This window comes from Camarhynchus parvulus, chromosome 5 (assembly GCF_901933205.1).
Source record: "Camarhynchus parvulus chromosome 5, STF_HiC, whole genome shotgun sequence".
Lineage (NCBI taxonomy): Eukaryota > Metazoa > Chordata > Aves > Passeriformes > Thraupidae > Camarhynchus > Camarhynchus parvulus.
In genome coordinates this window covers 38,704,111-38,727,425 of record NC_044575.1, presented here as the reverse complement: position 1 = coordinate 38,727,425, position 23,315 = coordinate 38,704,111, and the positions used below count along the sequence as shown (strand labels likewise).

At 44.0% G+C, this 23,315-nt stretch overlaps 1 protein-coding gene across 3 annotated transcripts; it reads left to right on the top strand.

Moving 5' to 3' along the window:
- Positions 1–3: 3 nt before the first annotated feature.
- Positions 4–22,939, top strand: AREL1 (apoptosis resistant E3 ubiquitin protein ligase 1). 3 transcript variants are annotated; one of them, XM_030949728.1, is made up of 21 exons: positions 14–61; positions 1,591–1,657; positions 4,944–5,205; positions 6,356–6,415; positions 7,074–7,300; positions 8,904–9,141; positions 10,125–10,294; positions 10,373–10,553; positions 11,264–11,511; positions 13,234–13,311; positions 13,817–13,958; positions 14,365–14,486; positions 16,216–16,291; positions 16,714–16,823; positions 17,331–17,510; positions 17,662–17,787; positions 17,976–18,105; positions 18,182–18,240; positions 18,431–18,520; positions 19,446–19,621; positions 19,807–22,939. In XM_030949728.1, exons 3-21 carry the CDS (start codon positions 5,115–5,117, stop codon positions 19,907–19,909), a joined length of 2,607 nt encoding a protein of 868 aa, XP_030805588.1. In that variant the 5' UTR covers positions 14–61; positions 1,591–1,657; positions 4,944–5,114; the 3' UTR covers positions 19,910–22,939. The 3 variants fall into 3 exon arrangements, with proteins under 3 accessions (XP_030805587.1, XP_030805588.1, XP_030805589.1); XM_030949727.1 differs by lacking the exon at positions 1,591–1,657 and having other exon boundaries at positions 4–61; XM_030949729.1 differs by lacking the exons at positions 14–61; positions 1,591–1,657 and adding an exon at positions 141–223.
- Positions 22,940–23,315: the final 376 nt, after the last annotated feature.

The following is a 23,315-nucleotide window of genomic DNA, read 5'->3' as shown; positions in this document are numbered from 1 at the left end:
GCTGCCAGCGCCGGGCAGCGGCGGCGCGGGGCGGCGACAGGGGCCGTCGTCGGAGACCACGGTAACAGCGGTGTCGCGTTCCCTGCCCGCCGCTTCGGCTCCCGGCGCGGGGACCGGGCTCCCGGGGCGGGGGAGCTGCGGCCGCAACCCTGCCGCCCCGCCGTGACGGGCGGCCCCGGGGCGACGGCGCCGCTGCCGGCCCGGAGCACCCGCGGTCGGCCTGGTACAACCGCGGCGGGGTCCCCGCGCGGGATGGCTCCGGGAGGGACGTGGCGGGGCCGGGCGGGACCGGGGCTCCCGGCGAGCGGGAAGGGCCGGCTCTGCCTGCCCGGCGGCGGCCTCCGGCTCTTCGCTTCGGCTTAGCCCGTCCGTCTGCGCGGCGCTGCGGGGTACCGGGGCACGCCGGTAGGTGCGGGCGAGCTGCGCCCGTGGAGGGGCCGTGGGGATTGGTGGCCCCGCCGAGCCACCGCTGCTGCGGGCTGGACGGGGAAGCGCAGCACACCCATCGCCCTCGTCCCCCTCGTGTTCTCTGTTCGGCAGAGCCGGGACGGTACGGACTGAGGTCTTCAGCCCTCCCACCTGAGCTTGCTGGACTGTTTTGGTTTTTCAAGAGTTAATGTAGTAGTGGTGTTGTCGCGTTCTAGCTCATGAACTTCTTAATGAAAAGCAGTGGGTTGTCATTATCTTTAGATCTTACCTATATTTGTGATCAGAAGTCTTAGCGAATGAGCTTCATTTTAGCTGTACTTTATGCAGCCATAATGGTGTAGTCTGCAAAATGTATTTTCTGCACACGAACGGAAATGTTCTCCAAATTCTCAGACTGGTCAGGGGCACTTGGTTTCTTGTGCCCTGTGCAGGGAAGGGAGAAAGAAAGGCCTTTCTCATGAAAGCTTCTGGGATTAGTGAGATCTTGTAGCTGTTGGTATCTTCCAAATACAATCGGTTTTATCTGGTGTGCTGGTCAGAAAAAGCAGCCAATGAGGAATCACTTGGGATTTTTTTCCCTCAGGAGTGGTGACCTCTGTAGAACTGTGACTGATGCTCTGACAATGAGAAAGAAAACGAGACTGAAAGAAAAACTGTATTTATTAGGAAAACCACAGCTGAGCTTTCCACCTGAGTGATCATACCTAGCTTAACTGTTGGTTGAAGAAATGCAGTTGGTAGAGCTCACATGATGCTGTTCAAGTGACCCTCACTGGTTTGGGAAGAGAAATAATTGAGGAAGAAGGGGGTGATCTTCTTTCCCCACTGATGTGCAGCATGGCAAGTGGCTGAATTTTGTCCTGGCTCAGGAAGCAGATTTGGTGTCAGGATGAGACTGCCCTGAAAGTTGCCATCTGGCTGGCTTGCTGTGTTTGAGGAGGACAGGAGGAGCTGACAGCGCTGCCGGTGGTTCATTTGCAATGAAAAGGCCTTAGACTTAAGCGGTTGACAGAAGTCTCTTTTTTGTTTGTTTGTTTGTTTTCCTGTTGCCACTGTTTTATATAGCTTGTATGTAAATGCATATGACAAATTCCATCCCTAATAAGAGAATGACTGTTTTGTGTAGACACTGACCATTGATGCAGCTTTTGTCCTTGACAGCTGATACTGGATCCTGCTTAGTGCTTTTTGTGCTGACTTTTCAGTTTTCTGTGAATGTATTTTAAAGGTAGGTTCTCATGGGCATTCCTGTTTGTTGGTTTGTGCCTGCTTTACTTAGTGTAAGAAAATACAGTCTCTTTCACTAGAGAACAGTCATCTGTGAGTGGCATGAGACAGACATGCCATTTGTGGTAGACATTTGTGCACAGGGATTGAGAGAGATTCTGCACAGAGATAAATGAATCTCTTATCTTGATTGGATGAGGTAGTATTAACCTGCAAAAAGGCTTTAAAACAAAATTAAAGGTTTGTTGGGAAGAGAAGAATGGCAATTTATCAGTGCACCAAATAAAATCAAGAGGCACAGCAGATTTCCTAAGAGCTCAGTACATCTGTTCTGTGTATCATGCCCCTAGCTGGTTTTGGAGCTGTAGCCACATGAATGTGCCATTACTATGTCACAGTTCCTTTTGTGTGTGTTACACTTGTGCTTCCTTCTGGAGCTCTGCACTGTGTTCCTCTGGCCTCAACAGCAGCAGTAACACAAACTAAATGTGTTCCCATTACTGAACTTCCTTTCCTTGCTGACCTGAGGCAGCAATGACACTAATGCAGTTTGTTTTATGGTTCCATGCTGTCTACCCTGATTATGCCAGTACCTCTCCTCGAGTCAAACGAAGGTGAAGCTTTCAAATCCCCATTTTCCCTGCAGGTGGCAGGAGACCATCACTTGCTCTGTCCTTGGATCAAGATTACTAAGACCCATTGGATAATTCAGCACCTTTTTTTCCAGCCTAGCTATGATGGCACCTTATATTGCCATTTTTCTGGATTTATTTCCCAGATTTTTACCTAGCAGTTCTTAGCACCGATACCATTTTAATTCACATCTGCATGCTGCTGAGTGAGTGGCAGTGTATCTTGGATACCACCTACTTGCAGCTAGGTTCTTTACCTCAATGTGTTCCAGCTGCAAGAGCACCCTTAAAGCTGCTGGCAGTGAGTAAGCTGGAAGGAAGTTGATTGTATAAAAGCCACTTCATTTCTGGTGACCCCCTGAGCTGGTGTCATGTTTACCACGTCGTGTAGGGATAATAAAATGACAAGTTGCTGTGCTGATTAATTAACATAACTGAGATAACTGATGTGTCCAGCAAGTTCAAAAATTCTGCATGCCAGATCAAGAGATTCAGGTTCCAATAAACTTAAAAAATTGTGAAGTTTAAATGATGGATCTTTCTATGCTTGAAAGAGAGGCTGTGTGACCTGTGGTGTGCCTCACAGAAGGGAGGGAGTTGTGGAGTGAAGCAGAAATAGCTTGAGTAGATGAACCCACAGAGGCAGCTTTGTGGGGTTTTTGTGGTGTGAAGAGACTGGTTCTGGAAGATGCTGGAGGGAGATCTTGTAGATTCCTAATATTGATAAGTTTCTGTGAAATTCCCCGGCTGTGTGGGGAGCAGTCACACACCTTTCACAGACAGGCCAAGCTGGAGCAGAGTTTCACCCAGTCATTTGTAACACATCTTGGATATGTACTGTGAAGTAACTAAAATACCAAGGAAATTGCTAAGTCTGTGGTCCTTAACACACAGAAATTTATGAGTTTAGAAAACTGATGCTTTACCTAGGAGGAGAATGAGAATTTTTGCCCTGGGGACTGCAACGCTGTTGCAGTGAGGAAAAATAGAGGAAGGAGGAAAATAGATGAGTGGGTGGGACTTTCCTTGAGATGTGGGTGAGGAAAAGATGTGAAAATCTGGCTGTTTCTGCAGCACAAGGAAAAAGCTCTGCTCAGGTTTACTGGTTGATTTTCACGTGTGTTAGAAAGGTTAGTAGAAGTGTGTAAAGGCAGCCAGATCTGTATGATTGTTGGCATGGAGGGAAATAACAGCCATCTGAAGAGGAAGGCAGAGGAGGGGAACTAAGGAAGAAGTGACAGCTGAGGTGGTGGCATGGCAGGTGGGAGGAGCACATCACATCCCCAGAAGAGGTGACTATCTTAACAGACAGCTGCCTTGGTGAGCTTGGCTCTGTTTTTTCCATTCTCACTCCTTTAGGTAATCTGTGTTCTGAATGAGCAGATACTGATTGTGTAGGCTCTGTGGTGTTTCTTCTGGCATGTGTCCTGGTTTTTGCGGGCTGCGTCAATCCTTGCTGTTAAATTTTAATTTTTTTTATCTCAATCCTGACAGTAAACTGCAATTTAGTGGATAATGCTGCTGAAGCTGAAATCCCTTATAAGGATTTCAATTTCCTGAATACCTAAAACAACAGTACCAAACCCAAAATCTAGTTTGCTTTGTGATTCAAGTATTCTGAAAAACTTCCTTTTCTTTTATTTTGAGGCTTGACTACAAATAGCCCTTAAATCTGGGCAAAGTTGGTTTGAGAATAGTATATAGCATTTTGTTGGGTATGAAGACTTGAAGGGCTATCTGATTATAGAATGGTTTGGCTTGGAAGAGACCTTAAAGATCATTTGATTCCAACTCCCCTGACATGGGCCGGGATTCCTTCCACTAGACCAGGCTGTTCAAAGCCCCATGCAACTTGGTCATGAACACTTCCAAGGATGAGGCAGCCACAGCTTCTCTGGGCAACCTGGTCTGGTTCTTCACTACACATGTTGAAGAATTTCTTCCTTATATCTAATCTAAACCTATCCTCTTTCAGTTTGAAGTCCTTCCCTTTGTCCTATCACTACACACCCTTGTAAAAAACCCCACTGATCTTCTAGTACAGTGGGCAGTTCTTCATTCTCTCAGTCCCTGCATTTGTCTTCTGTCACTTGGTTGGTATGGCTGGAGCAGTTGCTGGTGAAGACTGAGGGGGAAAAGTTGTTGAATACCTCAGCCTTCTCATTGTCCTGGGTTACCAGGTCTCCTGTTTCCTTCTGGAGAGGGTACATGTTTTCCCTAGTCTGTCTTTATCACCAATGTAACTATAGAAAGTTTTCATGGTGCCCTTGATATCCCTGGCAAGGTTTAGTTCTATCAGGGCTTTAGCTCTTCTAACCTGATCCTTGGCTGCTGAGACAGTCTCTCTGTATTCCTCCTAGGCTATCAGTTCTTGCTTCCATCTCCATGAAACCTGTGGAGGCAAGGATGTGTTTTGTTCCATCTTGAATGTGTTAGTTCCAGGGGGTCATGTAATGAAATGAGATTGTGACAGATAGAGGTTGAGGATGTGGTGAAGCTTTGCACCTCATCAACAGTGGTGCTTTTATGGCACCTCTCATGGATTTGATGTCTAGTCATGCTCTTGCATCTTGCACCTCTCATGTGTTTCTGCTTGCTAGATTTAGCCACAATGTAGACATCTAACGTTTCTCTCTCCTTTTTTTGCTTTTTCAGGAAACCTAGCAAACTGCAGGCTAAAGGAAACAGCACTGCAGGACGACGCTTTTTCCACAAAGAGGAAGAAACTGCTGTGCTCAAGTCCTTATTTTGCAGCAGTGATTCTGTGATGCAAATTCCAAGAGTTACCCTTTCTGCGATAATCTTCTCTATGGCCTCTTCTTGCTGATGTCTGTCCCAGTTCTGGGCACAAAGCGGAAGGATGCTGAAGAATGGGTACCCCCTTTTTGGCTTTTAGAACATGGGCACTTGTGTAAAGGTATGTGGTTGCTCTTTGGTTGGAGGGCTGGACTGTGTGCCAAGGCCAGTGAAGGGGAATTGCTGGGCTAGAAAGTTGTGGCTATTGTTGAGGGGAAATACCTAGTTTTAGCTTTCTGCATGCTGATGTCTGTTATTGCTGCTGTTGAGATGACTGAATAACTCCCCTTTTGTGTTTGTTAAAAAAAAAAAAAGGCAGCTTGAATGCATAATGTAGCTTCTCACAAACTGAATGGTGACATGGTGAGCTATATTGTATGCATTACTGTATGCCAAATCCTTTGTCTAATTGTCACACGCATTCCTTGCTGCTGCTCTTGTTCCATCTGTCAGCTCTGTCTTATCAACCCTACAGCATGTTGTTCTGGGTGTGGTATTTTTACTACATGTTTGTTTAGCATTCCCCTCATTGAAAACTTGAGTCTAGATTGGTGTCTCTTAAAATTGCTGTGAACTTAATGGTGTACAAACAGAAGGTTTTAGCTTTTACGTTGATCAGTGAGAGTTTCAGCAGAGAGGCTCCACTCCACAGAAGTGAGAAGGGGACTCTTTTCCCGTTGCATTCGTATGTTCTGTAGTAGACTTGCAGGGCAAAAATAGGTTCACTGCTGCCCTAGAAGGATTTTGTTTGTTCTGAACAAATGGGGATGGTCTTGTCTGCAACTCTTTTATGCTATAGCTTTTTCTTCCAAGGTTGCTGGTTAAGGTTCAGCTTCTGTCCATTTTGGTGGTGGCTCTGTAATATATGCTTTTGTATCAGAGTAGAAAATAGCTTCATGGCTTGCAAGTAGGTGTGACAGTTTGGATGAGTGGCTTTGGCCACTGTTGTGGAGTTGGTGATCCTGCAAAAAATATCTCCTTCCTGCAGAGCCTTACCCAGAGCCTCCTCTCACTGTTTTCAGAGGGGTGATATGTTGTCCTCCTTATAGATCCCTGAATCTGAATGGGAATCTGTGATGGAGGGAGAACTGTTAATTGTAGCACGTTGTGCTGTTCACATATTTCAATCTTATGGAATAATGCTTTAGGGATGTCCTTGGAGAGGAAGACAAGTGATCAATAGGCATTTTTTCTGAGGAACCATAGATTAGATTTAGTCCAGTGTGTGTGAAGAAGTCACTGGACTGGACTTGGCCTATTTTGTGTTCTAGATGCAGCTGTGATCCTCGGCTGTGTGTCTCACCGAAGGGACCTGATGTTTTACATTATTGGTAAGTGAAGGAAAGGCTGCCACTGTATTTGATGACCTCTCCATAGGCTTTAGAAGGGTTTCTTGAAAGCCTTTGATTTCATTTTAGTTCAGAGTTTACCTAACAAACATGAAGTTACTGTCACCCCACACTGTGCCCTCCACCTGGCAGACTTGCCTCTTGACCATTCTTCTTGATCCAAAAGTCCTTTCATTGGCCTAATTCCTAAGCCATCCCCTTACTTTTTCTTTTGAGAACTAGTGGAGGGTTGTTGCCTCTGTGATGCTTCTTAATCCAGCCATAATGTGATGTGCAGAAGTTGTCTGCTTATCTGTTTCCCTTAAAGGAATTTCTGTAGTTCTAACTTGCAACTTGAAGGGAATTCCATGTCTCTGTTGGGATGTCTGCAAGCCTTACCTGAAACTCTCTACCACCTTTAACTATTTCCTTTATTTGCTGTCATTTGCAGAGTTTTAAGAGATTTGATATTTTCTAACCTTACTTGTATCATAACACAAAATAAATGTTCACACAATAGCATCTGCCTTAAATACCTAATTTGCATTTGAGTAGAATACCATTAACAGAAAGGGATCTTTGGCTGATGCAGAGGGGATTTTAGAGCCTGACTCAGCCACCTTGGCTTCTGCAACCACCCTTTGTTCTCTCCCTGCTGCAGGTGGGATCACAGTGTCTGTTGTAGCTTTCTTCTTCACCATTAAGTTCCTCTTTGAGCTTGCCGCACGTATAGTCAGCTTCCTTCAGCATGAGGACCGGGAGCGCCGAGGGGAGCGGACCATTTATGACTACGTGCGAGGCAACTACCTGGATCCCCGGTCCTGCAAGATCTCCTGGGATTGGAAGGACCCCTATGAGGTGGGCCATAGCATGGCCTTCCGAGTGCATGTAAGGCAATATTTTTGTTTCCATGCGGCTTTGTGGGCAGGAACAGAGGTCTGAGTTAGGGATGGGCTCTTCAAATGTTTTTTTTTTGTTGTTGGGGCTAAACCAGATGTAACTGAAGAGTAGGTAACTGGCAAGCTATCTGTTTATGCCTTCTGCTCTGTTACAATGTTGCAAAATCTCTATAAGTGTATATTTGAGGTTTGCACTTCTTAAAGTCTAATCTCCCTCTCTTCAGAATCCTCTGGAGAGCCAGAGGAGACCAGGTTTGTCCTGACTGCTGCTTCCTTTACTGGGAAATGAGTAGGCTGAGCCTTGCCTTCAACAAATGTGGTGCTATCTTCTGGTTGTGCAGCTGAAGTTGAGGGTGTGGGAATGGGCATTTTACCAACCCAAGAGCTGTAAACTTCATGGCCCCCTCCCCATTAACTGCAAAATGGATGTTATTCTGTCAGACCTGGAAAAGCCTGCCAAGGACTCTTGTTTCCCTCTAATCCCAAAAGGCCAAATCTAGGGGAAGTAAGCTGAGTGAACACAGAGAGTTTGGAGCTATGTGGAGAAACTTTGAGCAACTTGAAAGGTTTTGCTGGGCTTATGTTCCTATCTTTCTATCCCACGTTCCCATTCAGGAGGGTATCAAAATAGGAAGAAAGGTTCAGCTAGGTTGCCATACTCATCCCTCTTGGAAAGGTCTAACTCCAGGGTGCAGGCAGTGAAAAAAGCTGGGGGGAAAGGGACTTGCTCTGTTCCTATTATTTAAATTTATTTACTTCACCTTGCTGACACTCATGAGCCTTTCCACTTCATGCTTGTGTGCTATTTGCTTGGCCCTTTATTCATCAACAGTAGCTTTGCACACACTAGTTTCTCCTGATGTCAGTCAAGATGCAAACGACTTCAGGCCCACACCCTCCCTTACTTCAAAACAGGGAATAATAATAACTTTTTCCTGATTGCAGATGGTAAGCAGGCTGTGGCCAACAAGCTGCTGGCTCTTGAAGAGCCATGCATATAGAGTTTCAAAGTGTAATTCTTTCCTTGCAAGGAACTAGTGGTTGAGGTATATTACCTTCTGAAATTGTCCAGGAGATCACTTTGGTGATTGAGCTGCCTGTGATTTTATCTAATGGGTTATTTTCATTATGATGCTTCTTAGCAGTAAAGATTGGGTCAGCTCCTTAGGTCACCATCTTCATCACACTGTTTTCTGTAACAAATTGGTAAGAGCTTTTTCAGAGCTTAGCTGTACAAATGAACAAGATCTGCTTGTTTCTCTGAAAGGGTATGGCTTTACTTTTTTTCCTTTTGCTAGTGGGTTCTCATGATTTCTGCTCCAATATTGCACTACAAGTGCAGATGGGAAATGCCTAGAGGCATGTTCTTTTCAGGGCATGCATGTGAACCCCAGCACAAAAGAGAATGAGGCTGTTCAATGCCCACTTGTCCTTGTTCATTTTGGAGAACACAGTCTGTGTGACAGAGCTGTCTATTAATTATTTTTCCTTTTCTGAGCTGAGGTACTTGCCCTTTCCTAAGGCAACTTGTTTTCTCTTCCTATGTGCACTGTATGTTCTTGCTGACCTGGACTTCTCTGTTTCCCATGCAGTTATTCTATAAAAATGGGCAACCCTTCCCTGCTCACCGGCCTGTGGGGCTGCAAGTTCACATCTGCCATGTGGAGTTAGCAATTGATATTCCTGTAACCCAGGAAGTTCTTCAAGAGCCCAATTCCAATGTGGTGAAAGTGGCTTTCACTGTGCGCAGGGCTGGGAGGTACAAAATCACTGTAAAACTTGGTGGCTTGAATGTGGCCTACAGCCCCTACTACAAGGTTTTTCAGCCAGGTAAGATCTAAGTGGCCCTGTAATGATTCAAAGTAGATTTGGAGGTATTGGAGGCCCTTAGGTAAATGTGTTTCCAGCTAAAATAGGTAGGTGACAGGGAAAGGGTTACCCTTCACCATTTTCCTCCTGCCATGTGTGGATTCCAGCAACAGACCCATGAGTAAGACATACTTGTGACTACCAGTACATAACAAAACAGAAACTGCTTTACAGAACAAGTCATTAGTGCTACTTAAAATCCCTATCCACTTCTGTCACGTTCTCCATTTTGCAGTAACTTCTTCATAATACATCTAGTAGTCAGAGAGTGCCTTTTGTGAAAGTATTGAGTTATTTGTATCTGAGTTGGAGATACTGTCATAATCTGCCTTTTCTTTTTCTGAACACCCTACTCTATTCTTGTAAGCTTCTGGAGCAGCTGATACCTTTGATTACACACTTAAAAACATTTCCTTTTTATCCATCTAAAATTTGTTTTCTTCTACTTCTGATTTTTTGACCCCACTTGGCTTCTTTTATGTTTTGTGTGCATGTCATTGAAAGGACCTCTATTCATTGCTTTGTGAATAGATACAAAGCTTGCTAAAATATCCCTTCAGAAAGAAGAAGCTTAGGTTTAACCCAAATAAAGTTTGTTTGGTAAGCTGCATTTGCAGGTTTTCTTATGTGTCAGCTAGCTTATATTTTGTATGTACAGTGGGAGCGAGTTCCTGAGCAGAAAGTTGGAAAATGGAAAAGCATTTTTTAGAGGACTAGTAACTTAGTTTGCTTTATTAGTATTAAGTCTCTGATCCAAGGCACACTCTGTGCACTACAACATATACTTCAGTGCTCAGATTCTTTGCTTTTTTAATGTAGGGGCATAGAATGTGTTTGGATTTGACCCATTTTCAAGGGTATTGTGCCCCTAGTTGCTTTTCTTTTGCTTTTTGTAGCTTTACCTTGGAATTTATTTGACTCTAAATTATTGTTGTCTGCTTCAGGAATGGTTGTTCCCTCCAAAACCAAAATTGTCTGCCATTTCTCCACTCTGGTGCTGACCTGTGGGCAGCAGCACACTCTGCAGATAGCTCCCAGAGATGAGTATGACAATCCCACCAGCAATTCTGTGTCCTTGATAGATGAGCACAATTACAGCCTCTCCATCCATGAGGTGAGTTCAACCTCACCCCTTGCTGCTTGTCTTCAGGTGAGCTGGAGAGCTCCTTTTATTAGTTTGTTTTCTGTTTAGCTGGGGCCTCAAGAAGAGGAGAGCTCTGATGTGGTGTTTGAGAAGTCTGTGGTGTCCAATCGGCAGACCTGTGAGGTGTTCTTCCGACTCACCTTGCACTCCAGGGGCTGTTTCCATGCCTGCATCTCCTACCAGAACCAGCCCATAAGCAATGGTGATTTTGACATCATTGTTCTAAGTGGTGAGTCAAGACCTAATCAGTATTCCTTCTCCAGGTGTCCCCTTGCAATGTGCTTTGCACACTCATGTAGCAGAGATATCTGTGGCTTCCCTGCAGGCTGGCCATGCTTACTTGCTAAAGGAAATCCTAAATCCTATTTTTAAATTTCATTTAAAAATATTAAGGTAAATGAATTTACTTGTGACAAGGGAGGTCTCCAGGAGCTGATACTCTCTGATCCATTAGCATATAAAAACAAGTGTTTTTCTCCTATTTCAGGAGTTTACCTCTGAAATTAGGCAATTTTTATTGCTTGCTAGTAGTTGGCATCTGAGCCAGTCATGTGTTGTATGTTAGGTATATGGAGGAAGAACACCACATGTAACCTATGTGGTTTTGGGTTTTTTTTTTTACAATGCTACAATTCCTGATTTCTTCAGGGGTCAGCCAGACTTCAGTGTGGCTGTCAAGTGGCTATACCTTCAGGCTGGTGCTCTGAAAGGGAGGTTCTCTATGCCTTTTTTCTTCAACCAGTCACCAACAGACAAACAGCCATCTTTCATCCCATTCCTGGGTTCTCTTTATCAAAATTTCACTTGACCAGGTTTTCCTTTGGATATATAACCTTTTCTTTAAAATCAAAGTCACTGATTTGGTGGTGGCCTGTGCATACTTTTTCATTCTTGTCTCCATTAGGATTTACACAACTCTTTCATGTCTATTTCCCTCAGAGAATGAAAAGAACATTGTAGAACGCAATGTGTCCACCTCAGGTGTCAGTATTTATTTTGAAGCTTACCTTTACGATGCTCCTAGTTACACCAACACTCAGTGGCAACTCCCACCAGTGCACCTGAGCTCCTCCCAGCGCCGTCCCTCCACTGCCATCGAGGATGAAGATGAAGATTCTCCTTCTGAAAGCCAGACCCCTGAGAAAGTGAAAAAGCCTAAAAAAGTCTACTGCTATGTGTCACCTAAGGTAGATATCAGAAAGTTGCCACACTTGAGTGCATGTTTAAGGTATGCTGAAACTGAAGAGCTTCCTTGTGCTCTATATCTTAGCTCCAGATTCAGGTGCCTCAGATGTGGTTAAATAAAAGTTTGCTTATGGCAAACATGGAGCTTGTGACTGAGAATAATGTTAAAATGAGCCTTGGAAATTTTAGGAGTGTGTTTTAGAACTTGAAGTTTTAGGATTGTGTTTTTAGATTTTAGGATCTTTCTAGGTCTGATCCAAATCCTACTGGAAATTTTCTTGCTGATTGTTCAATAGATATTCTGTTTGCCTTTCCTTTGCTTTTCTCAGGTCAGACCTGCAATTCCTATTCTCAGTTTCTGATACCTGTAAATTTCAACTTAAAAGAATCTCACCTTCTCAGATTTTATGTATTTTCCTGTTTCTGGAATGTTTTACTGAAAAGAAAAAGGGAAAAAATGGTCAGAGAACAAAGAGTAAATTCATAAGTAGAGGAAACAGGAGAAACTGAGGGTTCTCTTATAATAAGAATATGTTAACAGTAACTATTTTCCATTATTATTGCCTAAAAGCATTCAGAAACTGGAAAGAAAATTCCTCTAAATTTAATAATGCATTTAAATTCATTTTGTTCATCTGTCTCTTCAAATGCATTCTGAAAAATGCAGTGATAAATACCAAAGTGAAAGACTAATCGAGGAATTGCTTTCTTGCCAAAGGGAGAAGGAGGGCTGGGAAACAGTTGCAGGATGGAGGGAGCTGCTAGAGATTTCTAGATCTGTGCTGCACATGGCTCTAAGAACTGACTTTGAGTCTATGTCCTTGTGAGCTCAGCATCCTTTCACCCTTGGTGTATTGTTTTGGGCTTCCATACTCTTTTCTATTGCATTACCTGGTAAAGTAGATCACCAGAAGTGGGTACTGTTAGAAGCTCCCTTTAGGTGCTAAAGTTGTTAATGTGATTCTTAGCCTTGCATAATTGTATCCCTGGATGTCTCTATGTATCGAAATAGAAACAGCAGAAAACTGTTACCATGCTGCTATTTTAAAGAGCTGCTGCTCATATTTGGCTTGTTTGTGGACAAATGCTGATGGTCAGCTTTTCCAGTCATTGCAGCTAGGAAAGGTTTGTGGAGGGAATTGTTTTCTTCTGTCTAAAGATGCTAAAATTTCATCTTAACTTGCTCTCCAGAAGACAGGACTTGTGCAGTTAGTCAGTTGTTCTGTCAGAAATACACTGAGAGTAAATTTCTGCAAATCTAATGGATTCAGCAATTGCAAGTGCTTTTTAAAAGATGTTTAAAATGATAATGAAAACTGGGGAGTGGTAGGAGTAGTCCGTTGGTGTGGCTTCTGGTAAGACCTTTTTGTCAGTGCATTACAATCTTGTCCTGAATTCAGCTTCTCAAGTGTACTTAAGATTACTTTCCAATGAGGCTGGTGACGCTCTGCTGAGCACAGTAGCTTACTGCTGTAAAATCTGTGTCGTGCTGGCATCCCACATGCGTCATGAATGCACGCAGTCAAGTCTTACTGACCAGTTGCTTACACTTCTGTGCAGCTTTAAAGCTTTTCTCAAGTATTGTTCCAAATGCTGCAGAAGCCTGTTCCTGGGGTTGAAGGGAGGTCTAGCCTTATAGATCTGTCCTCTGCCTCATGTGTTTCAGGGACAACCCTTAACAGATGTGTGACGTTTAACATTTTCTTTTCCTTGTGGTTACTCAGCAATTCTCAGTGAAAGAATTTTACCTGAAGATCATTCCCTGGCGCCTTTTCACCTTTAGAGTGTGCCCTGGCACAAAGGTGAGCCTCTTTCCGTGTACCTGTCACTGCACCTCCATGCTGTTAGCTTGTCATCCTTGTGAATCACAGTCTGTTTTTCCTTTTGAAGAAAAGGGCTTCCACCCACAGAACAACATTGTGTGGCATAAATTTCAACTCTGCAATTCCCTCTCAGTGCATAAGTTTTGCTAATATTTGTGACTAGGTGCCAGTGTTATCACTCTTTCCTGCCTTTGTCCCAATGCTAGGCAAAAATCTTGATTCCTTTGCATTTTTCTCGGTTATTTTGCTCTTAGCCTTCCTAAAATGCTGTGATTGTGTCCATTGAAGCCCTCAGAATTGTGTGTGAAGTTTAAAGCAGCTTCCTAAATGGAGTCTGGATGCTTGAAATAGTTTTCCTGTTAACTGCATACATGCCAGGGAGCAGAGAAAGTCTTAAAAGCACAGGTAGTGTTGCTCTGTCTACTGGACATACTGTGCCTTCTGCATGATGGGTTTACCCTTTCTTGCATCTTTTTGCTGCTAGTTTTCATACCTTGGTCCTGATCCTGTGCACAAATTACTGACACTGGTGGTGGATGATGGAATCCAACCCCCTGTGGAGCTCAGCTGCAAGGAGAGGAACATCTTGGCAGCCACTTTCATTCGCTCTCTGCATAAAAACATAGGTAAAGGGACAGTGAGGTGGGTACAGTAGTCAGGAAGTTAGCACTTGGGTCTGCTGGTTTCCCTGGGGAATAAAGATTGCTGGCACTGAATGACTTCTGATGAGAACTCTGGTTCCTGGAGTATCATGCTCTGTTCCTATTGGTGCTTCCAGTGAATGTACTTCATCACAGCAGCTGTTCCTTTTCAGCTTGGCTTCTCTGTCAGGCTCTTTGAAAGTGCACCTGTGAGTATGAATACCAGCAAGATTAATTGCAAAACTACCTTGAGAGTTGTGTCTCCAAACCTTGCCATGGTAAATGCACTTTTGGGCTGTAAAGCTGATCTGTGCAGTTAATCTTAGGAGTGCTCTGTAGGTGTTTGAGGTGTTGACATCTCAGGCCTCACCCAAATTGTCACTCTTCTCAGGAGGCTCTGAAACCTTCCAAGACAAAGTGAACTTCTTTCAGCGAGAGCTGCGTCAGGTGCACATGAAAAGACCTCACTCGAAGGTCACGCTGAAGGTCAGCCGCCACTGCCTGCTGGAGTCGGTGAGTGAACGGGTCATTCTACCTTAGCCAGGGCTTCCTGCATCCTTCTTATTCTGCTCAGGGTCTAAAGAAGTCCAGACTGGAATGTGCTAGGGCAGCTGTGCTGAAAATGGTTAGTCCCTGTGTTTCAAGGCAGATGCCAGCAGGCAGCTCTAGAAGGAGTTGTTAAACATGGGAAAGGACTGGTCAGGGAGGTTGCGGAGTCACCATCCTTGGAAGTGTTCAAGAAATGCCTGGATGTAGCACTTAGTGCCATGGTCTAGTTGACAATGTAGGGACCAGTCAAAGGTTAGATTTGATGATCTTAGATGTTTTCTTCAACTTGAGTGATTCTGTAAAAGGATTCATAGCCTGCAAAAGCAGGAAATCTACTGATGCTACTCTGTGCCTACTTTACATTGGAACTCAAGGCCTGGAGAAGGACTGTCTACCTGGACTAGATATGGGAGCAGAACGTAGAGCTCCTGAGTCTTTATCTACTGTTTTTTGGCACAGAGCCATTCAGCAAGATAAGCTGTCAAGTCAGATGTTGCTGACCTGCATGCAATGAAACTCTTGCATCAACAGGCTACTAGTAGTGGTTCACAGTGAGGATAAAATATTCTGTAGAGTCCCTTAATAAAATCTTCACCACATCTGACCTGAACTGTTGTGTTTCCAAAATAGAACTTAGTCATTCATATAATGCAGTTCTTATGTGACATTCTAAATACTTTGTATGCTGGGGAAGCAGTTATCCTGACTTATTGTTTCCCCCTGTGTCTCACAACAGTAATGTTGCAAAGATGGAAAGAACATTTCTGAGGAAAACAGGAATGGCTGGGATTTCCCTTGATTTATACTCAGTAAATTTGTGTTTCAGAATATTTTCTGCATGTACCAGCTTGCAGTGTTTATGAGATTATGTTTCAGTTAATAGCTTGGACAAAATTACTTCATTTCTAAGCAGTATTTCCATGACTGCTTTTTCCTGTTATTTTGGAAATTCCTGCACTGTCTTGAGCATTGTTACAGTCTAGTAAGACAAAATAATTCTAGTGCCATAATAATGATGATGATAATAATAATAAAAATAAATATAAGCTCTAGTGACCAAGGTTGATAGGCACAATGGATGTGTTCAGTCCAGAGATGTGAATAGCATGATGCTCTAACCTGTTTGAGGATAAACCAAGCCAAAACTACCTGTGTGACTGAAGACTACCATGTAGCTTTTTTAATTTTCTTTACCTGGAGTCCAGAATCAGGGCACTGGAAATTTTAGACACTTGGGGTATTTTATTACTTTTTGCATCGTGACTTGCTGTAAGTATGAACTCAGTAATTCTCTTCAAGCTATTTTGTAGTGCTCTTTGAAACATTCCTATTTTAAATCCAATTCGTGGGCTGAAAGTGCTTTACAGAAATTGCTCCTTCCCACAGGCATTTTAATACTTCAAACAATACTTTACTGCAGCCTTGAGAGTGATATTTCTGTGCTAAGACCTCACACTGGTTTTAAGATGAGCTGTATTTTATGTGGGTAATGTCTCATAACAGAAAATGAGGAATTGGTTTTGTGGCTTTGTCAGATAAGAATTAGACCTTAGCTGTTTCTAATTTTTACTTTTTATACTTTCAAGTGCTAGGCTTTTGGGGTTTTACGTTTGCCCATTCAATGTACAGGACTGCATATTGGGTATGGGGTGCCAAGCAATAATGGTTGTTGCTATTTTCTTCTGTTTTTCAGTCATTTAAAGCAACACGAAATTTTTCTGTTTCTGACTGGAGCAAAAACTTTGAAGTGGTTTTTCAGGATGAAGAAGGTAAGTTATCCTGTGAATATATATGCAGAGGAAGCAAAAGGAATGATGGTGGAGTAGTTTTAGTCTGAAATTCTGGTTTCTTGTAGTATGTCCATTCTTTTGTGGCTTTCCAGCCCTTTTATTTTCTCACAGATGTTAGTGAATTCTCCTGCTGGTTTATTCTAGAGCTACTTCACAGAGGGGCCTGAAGCCTTATGTAAATCCTGCCCCTCTAGCCCTAGAAAAAACCCAACCAAACAAAAAAAACAATTAGGAGTAGGTCTGGGAGAAGAACCCATAGTTTTGCAGTCCCTGCTTACTGCCACGTTGCTACAGAGCTGTTCATTGTGATAAACTCTTGTGTTGGGTAATACTGAGCAGCATGCATGAAACTCTTGAACTGATGACCCAGTTTGGATGACCAAGCTTGTTTTATTTTGTAGCTCTGGACTGGGGAGGTCCACGCAGAGAATGGTTTGAGCTCATTTGTAAGGCATTATTTGATACCACCAATCAACTGTTTACTCGCTTTAGTGATAACAACCAGGCCTTGGTGAGTCTGTAGTTCCTATGCTGAATGCACAGAAATGTGACCACTGATGGTTAAACAATGCTGCTGTTAAGTGCTGTGCTACCTTACTCTTCTTTAGATTGCTTCCATAATCACTTCCAGTGCCTTTCTCAAAGCTTTGCTTAATGATCTTAACCCACTGAAGTGTCAAAGAACTGGCTGGATGAGCAGTAAAGGGTGGCAAGTCAGCAGGGAAGGCTGGATTTTTGGGCAAGAGGAGGTGACATCAAAGTGTTTATTGGTTTTGTTGGGTCTGAATATTTCAGAATCCATTTCTGCTCTCATACAGCTTCTTTCCCGTGCATGTGAAACATTTCACGTTCTTCCTACACAGGCTTAGGCATTTTATTTCTAATGCTTGGCTTAGAGGACATCACACTAAAGCTCCTTGGCCAGCTTGAGAGATATCGTGAGTTGAAATGGTCCCATATTTGCTATTTGTGCTGGTCAGTCTGGTAGCTGGATATTTCACTTGCTGTTTCTTTGCAGGTGCATCCGAACCCAGGGCGCCCCACGTATTTGCGACTCAAAGTCTACGAGTTCGCGGGCCGGCTGGTGGGGAAGTGTCTCTATGAGTCGTCTCTGGGCGGGGCTTACAAGCAGCTGGTCCGGGCTCGCTTCACCCGCTCCTTCCTGGCGCAGATCATAGGGCTTCGCATGCATTACAAGGTAAAGCTGCCCAGCCCTGTCTACTGAAGCCTGTGCTGGTTTGGGGAGAAGTTGAATGTTGGTGTAGTAGCAGACCCAGAATTCTGGCTAACAATGTAAGGGGGTTTTTGTTCTTCCTTCTATGTCCCTGCTTTCTTATTCTTTCATACAGTATTTTGAAACGGATGACCCAGAATTTTATAAATCCAAAGTGTGCTTCATACTGAACAATGATGTGAGTGAGATGGATCTGGTCTTTGCTGAAGAGAAGTATAGCAAAACAGGACAGCTGGAGAAGGTGAGGGAAGCAATTCCTGAAAGTGGGAAGGTTTAACCCCTACTACCTGCAGCAGTGGGAGCTCTAATGTGCCCCAGAAAATTGAGCTTACTCTGAGAAGTAACTCCTTTCTTGTTTTTTTTTGTGGATGGGAGTTCAGGTTTGGGGAATGCTACTGGTCACACTCATGTCAAGTTTTCTGTTTTCAGGTGGTAGAACTAGTGGCAGGAGGGGCTCAAGTACCAGTGACAAATGAGAACAAAATCTTGTACCTAAATCTGCTTGCACAGTACAGGCTGGCGAATCAGGTTAGAGAGGAGGTGGATCACTTCCTGAAAGGTAACATGCTGCCTGCTCCCTGCTCCTCTCTGCCTTTATGTCCCAGGGCATACCACATGCTGCTCTTCTCTTCCAGGTCTTAATGAATTGGTACCTGAGAACCTCCTGGCTATTTTTGATGAGAATGAGCTTGAGGTAATTGCTGCCTCCCTAAGCAGCTCTACATTTACTTCCCCTCCTGTCTGACAAATTGAGTGCTTTCTGGATCTGGGAAAAAACTAAAATGTTTCTTGTCTGAGCACTTTAAACATCTGCAATTTGCAAAGTAGCTGTTGCTTTGTTTCCTGGTCTCCTGACTTTCTGACTGCAGTCTCTTGCCTTTCAGCTGCTTATGTGTGGTACTGGAGATATCAGTGTCTGTGACTTCAAGGCACATGCTGTAGTGGTAGGAGGATCTTGGCACTTCCGTGAGAAGGTAAATGAAAGGGTTTCTCCTTCCTGCTTGTTGAAACCAGTTATTCCAAATACAGCAGAATTGGTTGGAATTTAGTTTTTCAGAAGGAGAAACTGAAAAATACAGGGGTCAGTTAGGACTGTACACATTATGATATAATGTTTCCCCCTAGAGAGATCCCTTCTGACTGACTAGAGCTGATGCTTAATCAGATACTAGCAAGTAAAAATTGTCAGCAGTGGTGTCTTTAAAAAAATCCACCACAGCTCTAATTAAGAACAGTTCAGCAGGGAGTCAGGAGGAGTTGGTGGGAATTACTGCTACTGAAGATGTTCATGGTGATATACTTATCTCTAAGAGATGCTTGAAAAACATGCTTGCAGCCCACATGTAGTGTTTGGAGTTCAGTGCTGTGGTACTACTGATGTAGTAGCCTAAATGAGAGGGGTATGGGAATAGTAACAGCTTTGTTTAGAAAAATAATGGAAGCTGCCAAAACACCCCAGACAAAAACAGATAGAAACTTGTATTTTCAATCTGTAAACACTGGGATGGTTTCACTTGCCTGCAGAAGTACCATATGATGTGAAAAACTAAAAAATTAACATAGTGCAAGAAGGAAGTGCGCTTTCTGCATTGTAAACCTACCTCATTGCCTATGCAGGTATTTCTGAAAATAAAATATCTGTGGGGAGAGCAGAAGCAGAAGAAGCCTTTCTGCCTTAAGGGAGAGGATTGGTGGGAGATAGTGGTGTGGGACGTCTCTTAACTGATTAGGAGCTATGTAATACTTGCCTCTATGTGTCACCCTGGTAAAACAAATCAAGTCTAACTGTTAATAGAACACTTGCTTGTGACTGCAATTGACTGATATTCTTGTAAGTTGCTGATGTGCTTGCATGATTTCCTTGGCTGACCTGTCTTTACCTTTCCTGGTTTGGAACAGGTCATGAGGTGGTTTTGGACTGTGGTCTCCAGTTTCACACAGGAAGAGCTGGCCAGGCTTTTGCAGTTCACTACTGGTTCCTCCCAGCTGCCCCCAGGAGGGTTTGCTGCACTCTGTCCATCTTTCCAGATCATTGCAGCTCCAACTCACAGTACTTTGCCGACAGCCCACACTTGGCAAGTATCCTGGGGTGGTAGGACTTCCTTCCTTGTGCTTTTGGGAATGACACCAGCCAGTTGTGGTGGGCAAACAGTGTAACGTGTGTGATGCTCGTGTCAATCCATCTAAAGGCAGCTAATGGGGGTGGTTCCCTCTCAGACCTAGTTTGAATGGAATTTTTCTTTTTTTTTTTTTTTTACAGTTTTAACCAGCTGTGCCTCCCTACTTATGACTCCTATGAAGAAGTGCACAAGATGCTGCAGCTAGCTATCAGCGAGGGTTGTGAGGGATTTGGCATGCTGTGATTTCCCCTTCCCAGGGGACCATTTAGCCTCTCAGCTCTTTGTGGCAAGACCCAAGTTCAATCCTCTGCTTGTTGTCCTTCCCTTCACTTGGGCAGTGGAGGCAGAGCAAAGACTCCATGTAAAGGAATTTGTCATCCAGAAGATGTCATGTGGCCTTTCTGTATCCCAAATATGTCATCAAGAGCTCATTTTTTCCTTTTTCCTCATTCTCCCTTTGGTTCAATGTGAAAAAGCAAAAGGACTGGTGCATTTGTCAAGGAAATATTGCACTTGATTTCCATGCACCCTGTATGCCCATCCTTCTGTGAGAAGATGAAGTTCATAAGCAGAAGTTACATGGAGGTGCAGGAGATCTGCTGAGCTGCCTTTACAGTAGCTCTCTAGGAGGAAGAGGGAAGACCAGCATGGAGCTCTGCTGGAAGCCTTGGCTCATAGTAAGTCTTAGTAGCTTCCTTTACCCTGGCTCAACTCCCCCAGTGATGCTCCCTGATATCTCACTATGATTCGTGAGGGGAACAGAGTTGTCCATCCTTTCAGCACCTGACCCAGAAGGGTTTCTGGTTCTCCTTCTCCATCTTGCTCTGGATGCTGTTGTTGCCTGTGCCACAGAGAAAAAAGGGCAGTATCCACTGGAGGGAGTAACCCAAAGAGGAAAACAATCTAATTGGAGCACAAATGCTGGCCCTGACAGTGATCCTGTACTACCTCCGCCAGGGTCCAGCCGCAGAAGCGCCCTTCTCCAGCAGTGGCTGGTAATTAGCTTCTGCAAACTAACTGGAAGAGGAGTTTCTCCTCCATTGAATGTTTCTGACAGTTGATGTTGCACAGGAAGCTATTCCATGCCCTTGCCTTCTTTTCCCTTCCACAGCAGAGAGAGTATGGGCATGAGTGTGATCCCTCAGTGCTGAGCACCAATGCCTATCCCACATTCACCTTCAGGGTATGTATGTTATGTGCTAACAGCGACAGATCAGTAAGCAGATACAGTGTGCACTGTGCTTGCATTTGTTGTTGGGATGATGGTACTGGGCAGAACATGGTACCTCTACCCCAGCATCCCACAGGATCTTGGCTTCTACCTCTATCATCCAGCAGCCTGAGGCTTCTCTTTCTTTACTGCATTTCAGGCAGAGTGTCCAGGGAGTTGCTGGTGCCTGGAGAGCAGCTAGATTTCTGCCCTTCCAACCTTCTTACCATCTTTCTTCATCTTTCCTTTCCACATGTTCCATTCACTGCTGTTAGCTTTCCAACACAAAATGTTAACTAGAATTTCACTTAAGTGGTCACTCAACAGCTTGCACCCACCATTGTCTGGCTTGTGGGGAAAGGAGTGGATAGACCAGAATGAGAAGTAAGCTTATGATTGGGATCTGTTGTAGTTAGCAATCCATTCAGCCCTTCCCAGTGAAGTAAAGGGAAGGGGAATCTGGGAACCTTGATGAGTTCTTCAGTGAAGCAAAATTCAAGATCTTTGCTTTCTACAGTCTACAAGTAAGTCAAAGGCATGCAGGAGTCATAGTGGGAGAAATGCATTGCTACTACCTGCAATGTAAGCTTTCACTGGATTATGGAATTGCTGGATGTCTTCCAGAAGGGATTCTCAGACTGGTATCCCTGAGCTAATTTTAGAACACTGTATTGGATAAAATGTCACATCATCCTCTTCAGTCCCCTTCTGCTGTCCTCAGGCTGATCCGGTCAGACTTGAGCACAGTATGGATATTTTAAGTTAACTCTGTGTACTTTTCAAATATAGCTTAGTTGAATTGACTGGGAATTTGTGGTAAATATTCTACATCTATAAAATGTTTTTAAGGAAGCACCTTAGTCATTCTTGGGCTGAGTGTGTTACTTCTGTACAGAAAAAAAAGCCATTTTGGTGCCAAAAAGCAGTCAGCTGAGCATTGAGACTACTCAGGGGGATTTCTTTGCCTTGTGAATTCATTCCCTCCCTGGCACCGAGGTGCTGCGAGGCTGCCAGCTTGATAGTTGCCACTGTTGTGCTCTGACAACAGATCACATTAGTAGTGGCTGTTCTCCCTTTTTTAGTGCAGGCTGCATTCTGCAAGGTTCTGACCTTCTTTGGGTGGAGAGTATGGTACCATTTTATTTATACTGCAGGTGGCTTCCATGGTCAGTAGAGTTACAGCTCCTGTGTTCACCATGCCACCACTTCAGTGCTTTCCCAGGGGACTGAGAGGAGGTGGTGGTGCTCAGCTTAACTCCACTTTGTTGGGAGGCATGGTTTGGTGTTTTTTCCATATTGTAGCCCCACCTCGTGGAAGATGTTTTCAGTCCTGTGGCTATGGGCCAGCTCTGACAGTGACATCTCCCTCAGGAATCTTCTCCCTTCTTCTCTTGAACTGGCCTTTTTTTATTCTGAGGATGCTGACCACTGAGTGGACTTCTACTGGAAAGAGCTCCTAGTGCTTCTCGTTCCATTGCAGCCGGCACCCAACACTTCCCAGCAGCTGTGAAGATGCCAAGGACTTCCTTCTTAACACAAGTGCAGTCAGAACTGGGATGGGTACTCTTTAGTCAACTAAACCCATCCCCTCTGTGTGCACAGGCCCCTAGGCTGCCCCATGTTCCTGAGTTCCACCACAATATTTCTAAACTTTTCTCTAGCTTTACACCCTTTCCCAGTACAGTCACTTTGAATGCTGCCCTTAGTGCTGGCAATGGGGATGTGCTTTGGTCACCTTTACTATATGATCCTTCTGGCTCATTACTTCCCTTTTTTACTCCTTATTTATTGCCACTTAATAGAGGCTCTTCTGTAGAAATCATTAGGATCCTGATACCATCTTAGACAGGTTCTCTGTTTCCTGAAGCTGCTTTGAGGTGCAGGGGGCCTGGCTTCAGCCTGCACGTGCAGGCCATGTTGCATGTTTATAGAAACCAGGAGCTGTCAATGATACAGGTCAAATCCTACTTCCCTCTGGTGAATTTCTGGCAGAGTTCAGCCAAAATTTGGAAGCCTGTGGTTCTAGTAGCTGATTTTGTAAATAGTTTGTATAATAAATAAAATATTTTAAAAATGATGTCTTCTCAGCTCAGCATTCTTTTTGGGCTTTACAGAGGGAATCAAACTGGTGCTGTCTGTGGGCAAGGGGCCTCTCCAGATCTTCAGATGTCTAGCAGAAGTCTGGTGCAGGGGGGGAGGATATGGTTCTCCACCTGCAGCCTTTCAGGATGGCTGACTGAAGCCAGGACCTGTGAGCTTTTGGGAAGAGGCAGGACTCTGGGCTGGGGCTTGCAGGCTACTGTGAGGCCTCACTGCAGGTAGGCTGGAAAATGCTGTGAAGCAGCTAACAATGCTAGAAAGATTTTTAAGGACTATTTTATGTAAATTAATAGTGCAGTTGATGCAATCACTTTTTTGTCTCATTGTATATTACCTGAC

Excerpts from the sequence above, each read along its gene's own strand:
- AREL1 (XM_030949727.1), top strand. The coding sequence starts at position 5,115 with ATGTCTGTCCCAGTTCTGGGCACAAAGCGGAAGGATGCTGAAGAATGG. Across the intron at positions 13,959-14,364 it reads CTCTCTGCATAAAAACATAG|GAGGCTCTGAAACCTTCCAA; the intron begins GTAAAGGGACAG and ends CACTCTTCTCAG. Across the intron at positions 19,622-19,806 it reads TTGCCGACAGCCCACACTTG|TTTTAACCAGCTGTGCCTCC; the intron begins GCAAGTATCCTG and ends TTTTTTTTACAG.